The sequence below is a fragment of the Argiope bruennichi genome, chromosome 3, assembly GCF_947563725.1.
Source record: "Argiope bruennichi chromosome 3, qqArgBrue1.1, whole genome shotgun sequence".
Classification (NCBI taxonomy): domain Eukaryota; kingdom Metazoa; phylum Arthropoda; class Arachnida; order Araneae; family Araneidae; genus Argiope; species Argiope bruennichi.
The window spans coordinates 133,230,753-133,243,787 of record NC_079153.1 but is presented as its reverse complement, the minus strand read 5'-3'; the positions used below and the strand labels follow the sequence as shown (position 1 = coordinate 133,243,787).

The 13,035-nt window shown below is 28.3% G+C and overlaps 1 protein-coding gene across 3 annotated transcripts in view; it reads left to right on the top strand.

Annotated features, from left to right (window-relative positions):
* Positions 1 to 567: 567 nt before the first annotated feature.
* Positions 568 to 13,035, top strand: part of LOC129964298 (ankyrin repeat, SAM and basic leucine zipper domain-containing protein 1-like) — a 34,819-nt gene continuing 22,351 nt past the window's right edge. For 2 of the 3 annotated variants that reach the window (XM_056079074.1, XM_056079073.1), the window contains exon 1: positions 11,779 to 12,007. In XM_056079074.1, coding sequence (XP_055935049.1) covers positions 11,891 to 12,007 — 117 coding nt within the window. In that variant the 5' untranslated portion in view covers positions 11,779 to 11,890. Of the gene's footprint in view, positions 881 to 11,778; positions 12,008 to 13,035 lie in introns of those variants that run through there. The other variant, XM_056079072.1, reaches the window with a different exon arrangement.

Below are 13,035 nucleotides of genomic sequence, written 5' to 3'. Positions count from 1 at the left end.
ATTTTGATACGAAAGGCATAAACGTTTTTACAAATTAAAAATATTCTGAGAATGGATTTTATTGAGATGGAAGAGAGAAATGACATTCATGATTCATGTTGAAAGTTTGTTTGTGAACCGGATTAAAAAAATGTGCAAAAATAAGAGGTTTTTTTTTTTTTTTTTTTTTTTCAATGAATTATCACTCAAACGTTTTTAGATATTTCGAATGAGATTGAGCGTAGAATTGAATCCGTTGTTTTTGTGAAATAATGATTCCAAATTAGCGAACAAAATAGAACTTTTGATTCAAGCTAAATTCTTTGAATAGCTAGAATCATGCCTTGGATAAAACTAATAGAGGTTATATTAAAATATTTTTGGAACAGAAAATAAAATTTTGGGGAAGAATTTGTAAAGTACTGTTTTGTTAACTACTTTGTGTGTTCATCTGTATCTTTGTGAAATCAGTATATATATATTTTTAATTTTGATAATAAGGATCTCAAAAATTATTTGAAATCAAGTGAAGAAAGAAAAATTGTTTCTTGTGATTGTAAACTGTAACCATTACAACCTCCAGTTTGTTTTGTTTATGCTCTATTTTTACGCTACAGAGCGTGTGTAGTGAATGTGGTGGAGATTTAGACAAGTGGTTGTATTAAATGTGAAAAAGCGAATAACATTGTAGTTCGAACGTTGTCTTATTACGACCGAAAAAGAAATTATTAAGTCTTATTAGTTTTCAAGTAGCATAATGTCGGCTGTACCTGGAGGAATGGAATCTGATTCCTCAGATTCAGAGAGTGAAATTATATATTCTAGTCATGTAGATTCTAAGCCAAAAAACAGAATTTCATCTGCTCAACCAGAGAAAAAATTTACACCAAATGGTTATTATGTAAGTATAAGTAATCCTTTAAATTATGAGGTTGCCTTTTTATTTGTTTAAGAGTTTATATGTTTGAAACCGGGATGACTTGCTAGAAAATTTGGACACAAATCTATGTCATCATGCTGATTTTTTTACTTAATGTTTTACATTTACAAACATAAAATATTATGATAAGGAGAATTTCATTTCCGATATTTGTAACTAATTATTTCTAACACTTAAGATATTCTTTTGATATTTTTAATACTTTAAAGTATGCATTTCTTTTTTCTCGCCAAGTGTGCTGATACATAGATGCAATAAATTAGAGAAAAATGGTATTATTTATATAATTAATTCCCAATTAACTTTGCAATTCGAAGGTGCTTTTATCCGTAAATGGAATATGTTAAACTTTACATTACTATTTATTTATTTTGTGTGGTAGAAAAAGAATTAGAAATATGGAATCATAATTTCATGGTTGTTTATGAGTTGCAATTTGTAGTTCTAGAATATTTTAGAATGTTTAAACATTTAGAAAAATCAGCAGCTGTGTTGTTCTATGTAACAAATGAATAAAACACAGTTGTGAGATAATTAATTATAAAAAAAATGAAAATATATGTGTTTATAGTATCTAATGGTTATGAGATACAATTAGAATTGTTGTTCATTGAACTTAAAAATGTTTAGCTTAGCTTATATTTTATAAGTAATGAAAATTATAAAATTTATGTGCATTTTAGTATAGTTTTATTTTTGATGTAAGGAACTTTTTGCATTTCAGTATTGTATATAAAAATTCCAAATTCTATTTTCCGAACTTATTTTACTTTAATTTTTTTAAAATTAATGTATATATTTATTAGAAGTATTTGTGTCTTTGAATATTTTCAGCTGTTTTTTATTACTTCAATAAGCATTTTTCCCCATTTTATTTCCTTGTGCATTATTGCATGAATAAATAATTTATAATAAGACTACTTTGAAAATCATATACATCCTGAAGTTAACATCCACATTTAAATGTCATTTCTTTAGCAAATGCTAATATCAAAATAACGTACTTTTATCTAAAAAAGTATCATCAATCTTGAGATGCTGAAATATTTTACCAGTGACTTTTTATTCCTACTTTATGATTCTTGTAAGATAATATTTATACTGTGAAAGTAAGAGAAATGTTTGCTTGAAATTATAAAGAAAATAAATATTGATTGATTATTCAAATGCATTTTTAAAAAAATTATAGTTTTTAGTTCAATATTATTTTTTATATTTAATACTATTATTATTTAATGCCAGAAGAGATTATAATCTGTATTGCAAGGACCCCCCTCCCATTCTTAAATTTGGAATTTTTATATTTGTAAAATGTAGACTTAGTGTGTTTCTAAATTTTATTTCTTAGTAAATTTATGAGGCAAAAATTAAAAATTACATAATTTTTTTGTACTATATATTTACACACACACACACATAAAGCAAGAAGGTGTATACAATATGTAAGCACTTGTGTGTGTGTGTGTGTAATATCTCTAAATCTAATTTAAATCTTAATTAATTTCCTAATTTTTATCTTAATTTAATCCATATTAATTTCATTCTAAAATGTTTTCTTATTTTCTGATCCAATTCCATTTTTTTATTTAATTAACTCTTTACATGCTCTATAAAACTGCAAATCTATGCAGGTTCTCACACTCTGAGTGAAGGAGGAAAATCCTGAATGTTTACCACATTCTTTTAAAGATATCTGAATTTCCCTATCCTAAATCTACACATGTCAAAGAAATCCCTATCAAAATCTCACTGTAAAAACCACTGGAGGGAACATTTCATTTTTTGCTCTTGTGTCACAATATAGATTGAACATATTTCTTACCACTTATTCTTTGAATATAAGTTATGCATCTTGTGCTAAAATAAATCGAAGTTCTAAAATTCTAAAGTTTCTTCCATTTGGCCACGCATTTGCTAATATATATATATATATATATATTGAAATAGGCATATATTAATTGTGGTGTTTATACCTAAAAATGTGTCTTAATGAAGTTGAATCATATAAAAGGGTATATGTAATATACCCTTTTATATATTACAATATACTACAATTATTTTTATTGAATTGATGAGATTGAATGATACTCTGCATGATGATCTTTTGAACATGTAGAATTTTTTTGTTAAATTATGGGGCCATAAGCCATAAAAAAATTAGCAGCCATTTATCTATAAAAACATAAAATATATATATAAATATACATATAAAAACATAAAAGGACCATATCGTGAACATTTGAGATAAGTATTCAGGCAAAAGAATGGAAAACAGAAATACTTTGTACTGAAATTAAATTTATTAAATCTTGATTAATTAATTAGATAGATTTCCTATAAAAAGGATATCTGTAGTATAATTTTGTGCAAACTGTGAAATATTTACTTTGATCAAAAATATATGTAATAGTTTGGGTCAGAAAACCCCTCCTAAAATTAGAGATTGAGTGACAATTTATTGAATAAGTAGCTTACTGAATTTTTTTATATTCTGAAAGCTGTATTTTTCCTTGGCAGCTTCATACCTGTTAATATGTATACTTCACTTTCTAACAAAATATTTGAAGGGTTAAATGAAGAGTGTTTATTTTAAAGTGTCTGGGTAGTAACATTGAATTTTTACTTCCTAGCAGAATTAATAACAAGTACTCCAATACTTAAAATTTGAATTCCTCTCTTATCTTTCAAGAAAAACAAACTTAAATTAGCAATTATCTTTTAAAAGCTCGGGATAAACTGTAAAATTGTGAAATGTTGTGGTCAAAGGTCAAACATAGTGTTATAATTATTGTAATTCTTTAAATTATGAATAAAACAATAAATTGAATAAACAATGAATTTTTTGCTTTTCTAATACTATTTTTTGAAAATATGTATATTTATATTTCACCATGATAATTTTTGGAATGTTTGAAACAATGCTATCATCAGCTGTATATTATTGCTGGAAATCAATGTGAATTTTCACTTCCTTTCTTTTATTAAAATTGTATGTTCCTTTTCTGAGCTGCGAGCTTATGTATGCTTGAGACTGGATCATATTCTGATGATCGTGTTACTTTGACTTCTCTTCACTGCTATATGGACAGAGGAGCAAAAAGCAATCCCCTGATACACCTTTAATAATCTTATTATAACCTTTAGAATGCCTTTATTTGTATTATTTTTATTAAATTATTTTATTTAATTAATCTGTAATATTTATTATGATAGTCTGTAATTATGTTAGTATTTATGATCATTAATTATTTCTTAAAATTAGTGTTAAACAGTTGAACTAGGTTGGGAGATTTAGCTTCTTTAATGCACAGATTAGAATATGCACTTTTTAAAAAAAATCTTTTTGCAAATTATAAAGGTGGACACAATTATGTAATTGCGACTTTATTTATATATGGAATAATACCTAACGATAACGTACATTATGAATAAATTTTCTTTAGATCCTTTCTTCAAATGGCAAGTTACTGGAAGCTTAAAATCAACATAAATATATTTGTAATATAATTTTTTTAAAGACATTTTGCTGTAATATAATTTTTTATTCATTAAAATACAAAAATAATTTTTTATTGTTAGATTATGTCTTGATTTTTTTTTCTAACAACAAATTAATAATTTTATTTATTTATTTATTTTACTTATCCCTCATATGTAATATAGAGTTGGAAAATATTAACTAACAGTTCCAAAATTTGTATGATATTCTATAACATTGAGTAGATCAAAAGTAAATTTGTGAGTATTACTAGATAACTATTTAGATATTAATATCATATTCCTCTTATGCAATAAAAATATAAATTTGTATTTATAAGTATGCTGAATAGCTTTCCTTCTTGCTTTCATAGCATTTTAATTGTATGAAAATGTTATTCAGTATTTATTATATTTAACATTACATATGTTACTTTTATGAGAAACTAATCATATTTCATTTATATGCTTTTCTTGTTGTATTTAAAATAAAATAAGATACTGAGTGAAACCTTTGAAGATGTAAAATGAAACCTACTTTACTTTTTAAATTTCAAAAGTGTGCTCATTTTATATATTATAGTTTAGATAGAAAAATCATTTTTTTTTTAATCTCACAACTCTCAACCTGTCCTCTTTTATTATGATATTCTCATCCAAACTTCTTTTCCCTTGACTGTAATTGTATATATACATAGAAAAGTAGATAGAAGTAATCTTAATAAATGTAAGGGATCATCAAAATTATTTGGTTTGATTTATTTTAAAATCATGATTGATATGACTTTTATTAATGATTCTTATAGATGTTATTTTGAATCTATATCTTAAATTTCTTAATATAAATTCTATATTTGTGTAATTTATATTACAAAAATATAGAAATAAATATCAATGCGTATTTATAGCACAAACATTTAACTGCTTTCACTTGAGATGTTTTTAGGTACAATGGAAATGTATTATGATTGCCTTAATAATAAACATATTAAGCATTTGGAATTCATTTAATGTTTTATGGACATCTTTTAAAATAAAGAAATTTTAATGAATCATTATTAAAGCACAATGGAGTCTCAGTTATAGGAGATCACCGATATCAGATGACAGAAGGGTGAAAAAAAAAAAAAAATAGAGGGGAGTAGGGAATGCATCGCATCTATGAGAGTTTTGTGATAGAAAATAACTAATTTTCAGTATTCATTAAGTATTAAGTTCGATCAGTTTTTTTTTATGTCCAACCAATTTACTTAAAAAAGATCATTTCTCTAAATAGTATATTTGTTTTATCCCTTATGGCGATTAATTCTGCGCACTAAGTGTAAGAATTCCGCGAATGTTGGCTTTAAACTGAAATTTTATGAATAAGGAATAAAAGTACTGTTTCTTATGAACTTTATAAACTTAAATGTAAATACTAATCCTGTTTTATCTAAAATTCGTATATTTAATAAAATGAAGAGCAAAGTATTGAAATAGCGAATATTATTAAGGGGTTTAAAATTACAAAATTAAATTTACGAAGTTTTCTCACCTGCAACAATTTTTAGTTCCACCAGAATAAATTGAGTCATTAAATGCATTAACATCTTTATTCATTTCCAAAGGTAGTAGCCATAGATCAATAGACAAACAATATAATAGTAAAAATTGCGGAATAATTTCTTTGATTTATGAGTTTTGATTAATTCAGAAACGATGTCAACTATAAAACGGAAAGCCAAATAATTTGAAATCTAGATATTCTTCCGTATTAAATTATTTCAGGCCAAATACATAGAATTATGCATATACATCAGACGAAATTGGGGAAAAATTATTTTTAAAAAATGTGTGAATTTATTGCATCATTTAGCAAAATATACGTGATCATTTCCCAGAACATAAATTGTTTTTTTTTTTTTTTCTAACAAGAAAATACTTTGAGATAATGAATTCTAAAATGTGGATTATTACTGATTATATAAATAAAAATAGAACATATAATTTAAATAGTCACATATTTGCAGAATATAAAATTTTACAATTTTGATTACAGTTTTCAGATTTTATTTTAGAGCTGGTATATTTCAAAAATTGTTTTACTGAATAGAAAACAAGTCATTTATCAGTAACTTTTCCTTTATTTTTGAATTTCGATTGGAATGTTCTGTGACAAAGCGAGTAAGTCATCTGACTGTTGAAGCGTAGTTAAATCCTTGTTGAATCCAGATTAAATGCCGTAATTGCCCTAGGAAATATGCCATGATACGAAGACAAAACGTTTCCGCTTCTTTTGACTGTTTAAACTTCATTCAACCTTGAAATGGCTTTGGCATTTTCATTTTGTTATGTCAAAATTATTGACAGTGATAATTTAAACTACCTAATTCTGACAATTTTTATTTTGGAAAAATTTTAATGCAAAGTCAATGCTATTAATTTATTGAATGTATCGTAATATTCTGAGATATTGTGATTGCATAAGTAAGACATAGGTGTACTATTAGATGCTGATAAGAATTTTAAAAAAAGAAATCATTTAATGATCCGGTTATATATTTTAAAAGAAGAAATTCAACCTTGAAAATAAGCTAACAAGCTAACGAATATAAGCTAACAAGATCACTACGAAATGAAGTGAGCTAAATGGATAACATTCAGTTCATAGATTTAACATCTACAGTGTAGATACCTCTCAAATTTTAAGCTAAATCCAACCAAAGGTTGAAAACTTGTCGGTTTGTACTTTCACAAGCATTTAAACGCGATAACTCGAAAACGCAATGACTTAAATATATGAAATTTGGCATGTGACTTAGTGACTACAGTTGTAGTTAGTTATGTGTCAAAGTTCGGTTTCGATCGGATGGGAAAAACGCATCTAAAACGCAGACTCGAATTTCGTGTACTAATAACCTCTGTCAGAGATTACTTGCACGCACACACCTTGCCTAGGATGACACAATAGATTCAGTAAATTCATGTCAAAGGTTAATATTTCGTAATTATTTATTGTACCCCAGTGCCATGCCAAGCAATCATTTTATGCCTTACCCAAGGTTCGTAATTTCTTGTGGGAGATGGAGCCTTTATAGAAAACATAGGAGAAAGTTTTGAAGTGACCAATTTTCTTCTTGAATCATAGCATTATTGCTATTGTATTTATTAAACATTTGAAACCTCGTGATGTTGGTACTTGGTGAATGTTTTAAAAATCACAATCCGTATGTTTCTGAAGTACGAATCTGCTGTATGTAAGAAGATAAAGAAATAAATCGGGAAAACAAGTAAAATTGTAATTTACACAGAATAATTATATATAATACTGAAATGTACGTGAGTAATTACTCAATTTAGTGCTCAGAATTAAAATCACTAAGTGCTGTTTATTATTTACACTGAAGCACATACAACTTGGAAGCCTGAGATAATTATAAATATCTAGATTAATATTTTTTATACCCTTTCGAAAATTTTATGTTAATAAATGTTAAACTTAATAACATTTCATTTCTTCAGTTGCTGTATATTCTTTTTTAATATGTTAAATTCTCGATTCCTTCTCAGCCCAAGTAAGATATAGCTACATTTTTAAATGGAACTTATGTGTGTGTTCTCAATAAGTAATAAGCCTTCCTGGAAACTTTAACCTGAACTTTATTTTCGCCTTTTCAGTAGGATGATTCTGTGCTGTGATTATTAGTCGAGCGAAACTTTAGTCAAAAAATGGTTGTTTCATCCGAATAATTGTAAGCCATTTCCCCCCCCCATGTCGCCACTTTATTTAAACCATTGTAAATCTGAATGAAAATCTGACATTACATTGTTTTGAAGGGGGGGGGGTTGAAATTGTATCTTATCTTCCTGGATCTAGTCGTTCTGTTGCGTTCAAACTATCCCTCCTTCGACAAAATGAAAAAAAAAAAAAAAAAAAAAAAAGTGAGGTGAATGAATGGTTACAATAAAAACTTTCAGCATGAAAACTGCGTAAAATGAATACCAAAATTGTGTATTTTGCTTCAAAAGTTCGAATACTAGCTTTTATTAAAATTCCGAATTTTACAATTTTTTTTTCAAGAAGCGGCAAAAAAAATGGCTAAATAAAGATAATACGCAAAAATATTTATTCTGAATTATTAAGAATATATGATTTTTGGAAATTGATGCACCAATACGAGAAATTAGTGTGGTTGAAAAATTTTAAAGAAAGTTTTTGCTAATTATTTGACGTATTTGTTTAATTACTGTTCAAAACTATGAGGTGAGTACCAGAATAGTTACAATATAGTTTTTAAACTGCATATTAATTACAATAAACTAGTGAAATAAACTTATCAAATTTGATACCGCTTTTCCATTTGAACAGTAAAATAAAAGAAAGAATGAAACAAAGAGTTGCAGTGCATGAAATTTTGCATTTACGAATTATAATTGCATATTGAATATGTACAAAATAAGTTAGCATACGTACGAAAAACTTAAGATAACAAACGAATGTCGTCACACCAAAGACTGAAATTGAAAATGCATAATTCTTCTTAATCTAGATTTTTTTTTTTTTTCCCCGCAGAGTCGTCCTCCTGGAGAAATTAGATATTGAATTGCATGGTTTCTTTGCGTACCAACTAGCATCTTATCCTTTATTATTCTTCAATAAATGTGCCACGAGAAAAAAAAATTCTAAATATATTTTTCGCGACTTATTCACCTTCAGTAATTGACAAAATGCATTACTTATTGCACTTATATTTAGTGGATTCTTCCTGCACCTTAATAAGTCAGATGCAAAGCTTAGACTTGCGAAGAGACAGTACACTGGAAGTGCTCAATACCAGATTTATGTTCAATAAGTTGAGGATAATGATTATATTTGTAGCGCAATTCCTCGCGAACATGTGTAACAATGGAGGATATTTGTTTTATAATTATGACGAGTGTTGAACTTATAAACGGGAGCTATTTAATTAAGAAGGATATTGTAACATTCCCCTTTCCCAATACTGATAAGACATTTACAGCCAGCTGTGTCGTCGCTGTTACTTACTAAACTCCTCGAGATATCCAGATGGTGGATCTTTTCACCTGGGTGGTATCGCATCTGTTCATTAGCGACTACAATGAAAGACCACATTTGGAATTCCTCGTCCAAGAGGTATTGATAGTACCTTCAAAGAGAAAGGGGTGTCCAAACATCTGGATGCTAGAGGTTTCTCTTTGTGAAAGGACCTTCCCAAGACCCACTGGCGCCGCTGAGAGAGCATATTGCTGAACCCCGATTGGCCGAAAGAGAGCTCAAATGACCAATGTAAATTAAGAGGAAAGTGCGGAGATTTTTTTTAGAGGGGAGGGAAGAAACGAATTGTAGGAGACTGTTTGGCTACGCCCATGAGTTCGGAGTCCGTGAAACAACTGAGTTTCAAGAAACCGTTCGACTTTGACTGTTGTATCTCCTACTACAGGTGTAAATAACTATTTATTTAACCAAGATTAGAAAATTTGTTCTTTGTATATATAGGGCTGTAAAATAAAGAATTGTCTGGAAATTCTGCTTCGTTATTTGATCAGTCTAGATCAAGACATTACAATATCGATTGACTTTTACCTGTACAATTATTGCAGTAGACCATAATGCACTGCACTAAAAGAAGACATCTATCTCAACATAGTAACAGCATCGGCTTCACCACTTGCAGACATTTTTTTTTTTTTTCCCCTTTCCCTGAAATCATGAAAAGGAAACTCACTGGAATTCTCTACTTTCAATTTCAAATATTCTCATACTTGGAAAAAAGAAAGAAAAAAAAAATAACACTTTATCTCGCTTTTAGTTTTTGTGATATAACCTGCTTGTTTTACAAACAAGAAAAATGTTAAGCTGATTCTTGGCAATGAAACATTTTTTGCAAATCACTTGTCAAATCAATTGTCAAAAATTATATAAGTACAGGAATTCTCCTGTACTTATTGCATTTGGAATTAAAATTCCTGTACTTATGGCATTTGGAATTATGGCTCCTGTACTTACGGCTTATATGGCATTTGGAATTAAAATGATTGTTGTTGAAAAATTCGGTGTTGCCTAGTCGGAAGAATCTCTTACTTATTGCCAATCTGCATAAAAACAAAAGTGTTCGAAAAAAAAATGTTGTCCTTAAGGCTTTGGAAATTAATTCGTAAAACCAGATGCTTTGCATGTTTATTTAACACTTTACCGACCGGTAGCGGTTCGAACATACTATGCCATTTCACCGCCCGCTCAGCTGAATTTTTGAAAACGACAGCTGAATTTTTTTCAGGGCATGCTGAATTGGTGGAAAACGTAGTCACCACAGATCGGTCAAAAGTCGATTAATCGACGACCGGTCGGTAAGCGCTGGGGAGCAAACGTCGAATAATCGACGACCGGTTGGTAAGCGCTGAGAACAAAACGTCGATTAATCGACGGCCGGTTGGTAAGCGCTGAGAACAAAACGTCGATTAATCGACGGCCGGTTGGTAAGCGCTGAGAACAAAAGGTCGATTAATCGACGGCCGGTCGGTAAAGTGTTAATTTTCATTTTAGGAATAAGACTGTTCTTATTAAAATGCTATTCTTTTTAAGCTAATTAAGTGAAAAGGAATTCAACAAAGTTTACATTTTGTTATATTAAACAATAACTTTTCAATTTTTACTTTCTCGTATACGTAATACAGAGAAAGTATAGTAATCGAAAAAAAATTCGAACTCGAAAGTTTGACGAGTCTCCACATTTCAAACGTCTCCGAATTCAAAAAACACATTTTAAATTAGAATAATAATTGAGAAAAAGACTCATCAGGAATCCTTTAATCTTTATTTTTGAAAAACATTTCCAAATCCTAACTTTGTTTTTCTATTATTAACAACAGATCTTTATATAATCAAATAAACTTGTCAATTAAAATAATTGAACGGGAAGATTTATGGAGTATTTTTCATTCGGATATTTTTATATTGTTATTGATAATCTGCAGTGCAATTGATGTCTATAAAATCTGCTAGCTTTTGAATTTGTTTTCTCTTTTTTCTAACAAAATTTTGAGCTAATATTGTTACAGTCACAGTGCTAATTCCTTAATTAATATAATTGAAGATTAAAGATATATTTCATATCCTCATTTGTTTTGGGTCTCTTCCGGCTTCCTCTGTCTCCCTGAGAACGCTTGTCGTCGTTACGCAGTAACACTTGGCTCGACGCTCTTGTTCCCCTGCCAGCTACAAATCATGTCTGGCGGCTCCTTGTTGGATTATGAATGAATGCTATTTTTAATAAAGGTCAAGGAGGAGAAGGACAAAATTATAAACAAAAAACTTCAGCTCCGTTATATATTTCAGTTAATAAGCAAATCATATCTTTGGAATCGAATTTCATTGTCATTCGATACTGGCTTTCTATGCCTGGTGGCGATACGCTTTTCAGCAGTCTGTTGGGTTTTGATTTGAATTTTCGATATATTTAATACTTATTAGTTTAAAAAAAATAATTTTATCAGATGAAGAAAAAGATTTTTCCGGCGAATTTTTCGAAACGACTAAAAAAGAGTATTTTAAAATTTCCTTTGGTAAAGTTTTGGACCTCAAATTTCATGGGTGCCTGTTTTGCCGTTCAAGTAAGTATGTAGTGTGTGGGGCAATATAGTTATAATTTCGGAAACTTCGAAATATTTTTAAATCGACGAATAAGATTTTTGGCATTTAAACTTACGTATTATTAACACAGTTTTTGTCTTTTAACAAATTTGAAGCTAATTTCGTTACTTTTTAAAGTTTCTTTTGCTAAATTATTTAATTACTGGGCGTACAAGATAAAGAAAATTTTCCAATTAGAATTTTTCGTTTCTTTCAGACCTTTGTGAGTCATTTTGAGCTTTTCTTCTCGCGATATATTCTTTCTAAGCTATTTTTATTTATTTCAAATTTCAAAAATTTTCTCAAAATGCCCTAACGTTTCAAGAACTTTTAAGACGCTGGTAGAATATAGGAAAAGGGAAAAAAAAAAAAAAAAAAAAAAAAAAAACGAAATCAATGAGCGAAAATATATATATATGCGGCGTTATAGTTTTCAATTCCTTTATTATTTACTGTTCATTAAAGTACAGTATAGAATCATTTTATTAAAAAAAAAAATGTTACGTTATATTGGCATTTCTATTTCTGATGATATTTCTTCAATTTTTCCTTTCTATATAATTTTTTAATAAATTGATTTAAAAATTTTAAAACCCATTGTGTGGATTGTTGTAGTGATTGGATCTTTGAAAAATAATTATTACTTAAACATTTAATTATTTGCAAACGAACAGATAAAATTCTTACATCAGCGTTACAACTAATGGAAGGTAGAAAATGTTTTATTATTATTTTTAAGTCAAACTGTAATACAAATCACGTTTCAGATTCAGGTAATTTATTTCACGGCTCATTATAGTAATTTAATGTCAAGTAATAAAGACAGATGTATATTCTCTTTCTGTTACGACAAAAATAATTACCAAAAGAAAACGTACAGATTGTTATTATTAGTGTGACTATCTTATATTGAAAATATGAATACTGAGTGCGGTTCAGTCGAAGCTTTATTTTATACACGTTAAAAGATAAGATAAATTCGTTTGTAGATTTAAAAAAAAAAAAAAAA